At 34.2% G+C, this 6,000-nt stretch overlaps 1 protein-coding gene across 4 annotated transcripts in view; it reads right to left on the bottom strand.

Annotated features, from left to right (window-relative positions):
• Positions 1 to 728: 728 nt before the first annotated feature.
• LOC134527595 (protein PTHB1) overlaps positions 729 to 6,000 on the bottom strand; it is an 82,630-nt gene continuing 77,358 nt past the window's right edge. For all 4 annotated transcript variants that reach the window (XM_063360412.1, XM_063360411.1, XM_063360413.1 and 1 more), the window contains one exon: positions 729 to 1,018. In XM_063360412.1, the coding sequence (XP_063216482.1) occupies positions 867 to 1,018 (152 nt within the window). In that variant the 3' untranslated portion in view covers positions 729 to 866. The remainder of the gene's footprint in view (positions 1,019 to 6,000) is intronic.

Genomic DNA, 6,000 nt, shown 5'->3' with positions numbered 1-6,000 from the left:
ATACATACTACTTTCCAGGTGTGATTTTCAAGTGTTAAAACAATAAAAAAAACTTCCTCACCTCAATATACAAACACACCTCAAATTCTGTGGTTTTAGTGCTCTGTGTGAAATGTAGCAGAATATTTAACGAACGAGTTAAGTCGGCAAGGTACGTATATGCTCGTGTATTTTCGGCTATCTTAAGCAATCACTTCGTCAAACAAGACGGTCTTAGCCAAGATGGACTCAAGAGATTGCTCAAAACACGACAATCAATACCAGCCCTAGTAGCAGCCCCCTAGTCCAGAGGCCTCATTCCAAAGATCCAAATTGGTTATACTTATGTGTTTTGGCTTTGCAGAACTTTCATTTCTGCATATTAATAAAAACTGATCAACCTGAATGTTCAAAGATAAATATGTCCCCAAAAAAATTGCTCATGTATCTACAGGTACAAGTTTTAGTGTTTCAAGAGAGAACAATCCAAAATAAATATCTTGGTCATCTATTTAAGCCACATACATATTATTTTCTGTTCCCTTTTACATCATTGACATGGGAATTTTATTTGGTTGGGATAAACATTGTGAACTGTCAAAATTGTTGGTTACAAATATAACCAAAGTCCGTCTCAGGTTGAGTGTTGATTTCAAATAGTGCAAGAGTTTTATGTCACTCCAACTTCAATCAAGTTCGATCATGGATTGAGAACGGAACTTCAATGGTGCAACTGGTCATCATACATGTTTTGTTTGTGGAATGATCATTTTATTTTATTTTAAAATTATACAATGAAAGGTGTACATCCTTTGTAAAATAGAGGTCAAAATAAGTTACAATGTGTATAAACAAGCACGAAGTCTGTCCGGTGAGTATAAGGTCAGCTACCACAGATCAACATCATCATAATCATCGTCGTGCGAGGGCGCTGATTCGATTACAGGAATGTTGCTCATTGACACTGCAGCAACACTGCCGCTCTCTTCATCAGCCTCGGCGCCCGTAGAGTCGGACGTGATTGGCGCAGCGTGCACAGCTGAGGGGTAACAAAACATAAGTATAATGTGAATTCTGGTTTGGCTGTTCACTAGCGAGGGACCCCTCTCCACCTGGAGCAGTCGGGAGCCCCACGAGATGTAGAATGTAGTTTCAAAATGCCTTAAAATACTTCTATTTTAATTATTTAGGTCGACTTTATTAGCTATGAAACAAAGTAACGAACATAAAATGGTTTTTTGTATAGCACAACAGTAGCAAGATATCACCAACTCAACAACTTGATATTATAAAACAACAGAAAGCAAATTTCATCCACAAGCTTCTTTTGATAGTTAATGTTAACCTTGAAAACGTATTAAATTGTCAGAAATTTGATTCAAAAGTTTATTTTCTTTCACTGCACTTAAGTTTAACAAGTGAAAACATTATGTATATAATGAAAACATCATGGCAATTTGAATATGAAAGATGGAAATGAAAGCAGAAATGCAAGAATTTTAAAGTTGTCCAATGTTTGTATGTATTGCATTTTTGCATCTTGTGTAGTTTATAAATGGGTGCTTAAAAATGTGATTATTGAACATTTCGCATCTTACAGTCTTGGGGTTCTAGCGTACTTTATAAATCCAGCCTTCCGGTAATAGGTCAATCAAAATTTTTCACAAATTAGAATCTCAAATTTTATTCTCAAACAACTGCCTCATTTAAAAATTTATATCTCAAGCGTAAGAAACAAAATAATAAATACAACAAAAACACACAAATTTAAGTTTTAAAAAACATTAAAAACCATTAAACTATTTCTTTCAGTTTAAAAATGTTCCCTGCAGTGCGAAAATAATATTGCTGAGCTGTTGGCGGGAAGACAATTTTTTTATAGCTTCTGTGAGATAGATAATGTACGTAGCTTTGAATTTTCCTTTTTCAAATATTTTCCTTTGAACCTTTTCCCTCAAATATAATATGTTTCAAATAATAAATAATTTTAAGTATTTAAGAATCTGAATTGCTTATCCCTTGTATTTAAAAGCTTCTTGGGTTTCATTAAAGCAATAAAGCCAATTACTTAGACACAAGATAATCACATCACAAATATGGACTAAAGGACAGTCTCTTCAAAAAGGTTGTTAGGGTTACAGATACTGTATTTTGGTTGAATGTTTAGGAATTTTCAAGTACCATTCAAGTTTCAAACATATAAATTCAAGGACCAAACTTAAGAGTTAACTTATGAGTTAAGATTACATGTCTCATTTCAATTAAAATCAGTTATATGAGAAACACAAACACATCAAAAAGAACACATTACAGAACAAATACCTACGAGATAATTCTGGGAATTTTAGTAAATGCCAAAACTTTTCAATAGCTACAGAGTACTTACTCATTAAATATACATTTGTAATAAGAACTTTGATCCCAATTCCAAGTAAAAAAAATAGCTATCTATCTTTGCTATCTATCACTACTGCCCATACTTATAATTTGATGTTATTCTATTTTCAACAAACATAAAAAAAATAAACTCTTTTATAGAATTTTTATTTAACCAGAGTTGTTTATAAAAAAATTAATAGCAGGTAGCCATGTTTGGGCAGTCCATTACTCAGAAGTCAATGCTTAACCACTCGCCTGTGTATTGCATGTCGACACACTGTTTCTAAAAAGTAATCTTTGTGGTTTTACAGGAGTTGAGACATTTCTACAGGTACCAACAGAAGTTTTTGCATGCGAGTTCCCTCCTACTTGCTTGACTGAAGTTCATTACAGCCCAGTCTGTGGCCTGGTGACAAATGCGTGGACATAAAAACATTTGCTATTTGTTCTTGAGTAACAGCAGCAAACATAGTAACAGCAAGGACATGGAGGCATTTGTCAGCGACAGCATATAACAGTGTTCTTGTTTTGTGTAGTCAGTTAAATAATTTTTTGTTAAGTTTATGTGCAAAAATATTGTAACAGTATGCATTACTTTATTATTTTATAAAAAATAACTACTGCACTTATGGGAAAGTATGTACAGTGTCCGGAATCATTCACACGAAAATCTGGAATTATGGTTTAGAACAAAACACATGCAAATAACGTTCTTTCAGTATAAACAATACTAAAAAGGTACAGTCAGTAGCCACAGATTAAAATGTAAACCAATAAATATTACAATAAATACTACAAAACTTTTACATGTTAACTGTTTATAAGAGGTTTTGATAAAGTAAAAAAATTTAACCACTTAAAATTTAGTACATATACTGAACTGACCATAATATTATTATAATTCCAAATTCTCTCTGTCAATATTTAACAAACATTTAAAGAAAACTGAAATTTAAGACAAGGTATATTTAGAGAATGGAAAATTTAGCATCTATTTTTTTTCCAAAATTAGGATCTATTAGTTTATAAATTAGCATATACTATTGTGAAACTAGCATTTTTATGCAATTTATTTAAAAGTTATAATTTACATTTCTCAATGTTTGTAAAATAATTATTTATACATAAAATACTTCAAATAACCATCTATTTCCATTTTGTATATAAAACATATTTTCCATGCCATTCTAAATCAAAACCACAAAGAAAATTTTAATAATTATTTTACTTCAAAAATTGGTAGCACAGTATGCTAGCAAACATTTGAGTTGCACGTTTAATTCATATAATTTCTTATACATGTAACTTGACTATCACAGGGACATGGCAATAGAAACAAGTAATGCTGGTCGTGAAAACTATTGTACAGAACAATTATTAGTAAAACCACCACATGGGTCAAGTGTAACAGTGAGGGAATGCCAAGTATCTGCAGTAATGCTGTGGTCTACTTTACACTCTTGTGTAAGAAAAATGCAAGAGAGCCAGTTGTTTTCATCTTATTTGCCAACCATGCACCTTTCATATGTGAGATGAGAAAATCTACAGAAAAGATGATAGCTGTTTTTTTTTTGTGTATTAACTGGAGTGATGGTAAGTCTTATGCAGTAATATGGCATTTTATAAAGGATATTTTTACCAATGATGGGCATTTGAAACTAATTGAGCTGAAAAAACATTATTTAGAAAATTAGCTAAAATAGCATTTATGTTAGAAATCAGCAAAAAAATAGCATCTAAAGTGTAAATTAGCAAAAAAATAGCATCTATAGCAAGATGCTAATTTTCTGGCCCCTAGGTATAGTAAATAGTACATGCAAATAATAAGCTATCCACAGAGAATACTAAATAAAACCATCAACTAAATATTACTAAAAGTCCCACATCAAAATAAGAACATTGATGTTCACTTAAAAAATGTAGTTTTTAGACATTAAACTATCTTTAACTATAAAATATAATTTACAGGCAACGTGTGTAATAGAAGGTTTTATTTTTGCGCATTGGAAACATTGTTAAAGCGGTTTTGCTGATGGTAAACTTGTACTACAAAAATTGTCATCACTGACCTCTTAGGACAAGTCATTGTCAGTCAGGGTCACTACTCATATCCTAAAACAAAATTCCTGGATATTTCCAGGTTTACCAGAAATTAATTTTCAACTCATTTTCTACCCAATTTATATGTGTTCATTGTAATTAGAGATGGGATTTTCGAATCTTGGATTCGTTGAATATACCGAATCCTAGGGATTCGAGGATTCGTAGGATTCGAGGTGGGTTGTTAAGAGTTTCTCCGTATATACTCGTGTATAGCGCACCTTTTTTCCCCTCAAGTAAAGGAAAAAAAATCAAGGATGGGTGCTATACACGGGGAAAAAAAGGTGAGGGGGGGAGGCGTTAACTGCCGGGTGATGGGTGACGTTTAAAGGGAACGATTGCAGGAGAGTGCGTTTCTCAACGCTCACTCTTCCATCACTCTCTTCATTTTCTCACTCTATCTCTTTCTCCATTCCCTTTTAGTATGGCCCTCCCCCACCGCTGTAAATCACTCTGCTCACACACACGTGCGCGTGCAAGTTTGCACATCAGGGTCTCTCTACAGAAAGCCAGCGCAGCAGCTAGTAACAGTGCCGGTTGGAGAAAAAATGCTACTTCGCCACTTGTAGCCTCGAGAAAAAAAAACACACAGAGAGAGAGAGAGAGAGAGAGAGAGAGAGAGAGAGAGAGAGAGAGAAAGAGAGAGAGAGAAAGAGAGAAAGAGAGAAAGAGAAGAGAGAAAGAGAGAGAAAGAGAGAAAGAGAGAAAGAGAGAGAGAGAAAGAGAGAGAGAGAGAGATGCTTTCAGGTGGAAGAGTATTTAATTTAAGTATTTTCCTGACCTGGACCTGTGTGTGACAGTTCGTTGATATTGACGTTTATATCCTAAAAAATTACTGAAGGCACGTTAATCTCTAATTATGTGAGAGATATTAATAATGTTCGCTGGGACGTAATTACCGTCGTACAATGTTAACGTCACTACATGTTAATGTAGCTGGCCATACCTGATCCTGGTATAAGGAAACTTCTAAACCTTATATTTCACGGTAAAGTTGTTCCCGTGAGCTGCATTCATTTACCAACATAAGGAGTAATTAATTAATTAATTATTGCGTTTAGCTACAGCTTCGCAGCTACACTCGACGCTGAACAGCAGAATTTCACACGGGAATTAACGCAGATTTACTCCCTCTTCCCAGCGTCAGATTGCACTCTTTTTCTAAATATTTTAATTTTGCATTGTTGGCACTCGCCAACCAATCCAAACGTCTAGGCGTCTTTATTCCACTCGACCAATTATAATGTTATTGTTTCGAACACAACGGATTGTTGATTTGATGCGTCGTCATGGCAATGTCCGAGGCCGCTGATGCTCATGACCACGCCAAACAAAACACTGTCGAAAGTCCGGGAAACGAAACAAAACAAAACAAATGAACATCATAACAGTTGCAGTGAACCTGTAAATACTGTAGTATTACACAGTACAGCTTCGATCCATGTACCCCATTGAATTACCACTGGTTCAGGAAGTAAAGGGATATTTGACAGTTTTTCTTTATAAGCCTTAATGCGAGCAGGTGCCTTAAGTAACACTTTT

This window comes from Bacillus rossius, chromosome 1 (genome assembly GCF_032445375.1).
Source record: "Bacillus rossius redtenbacheri isolate Brsri chromosome 1, Brsri_v3, whole genome shotgun sequence".
NCBI lineage: Eukaryota > Metazoa > Arthropoda > Insecta > Phasmatodea > Bacillidae > Bacillus > Bacillus rossius.
The sequence above is the reverse complement of the archived record's forward strand: the minus strand, read 5'-3'. Positions and strand labels throughout refer to the sequence as shown.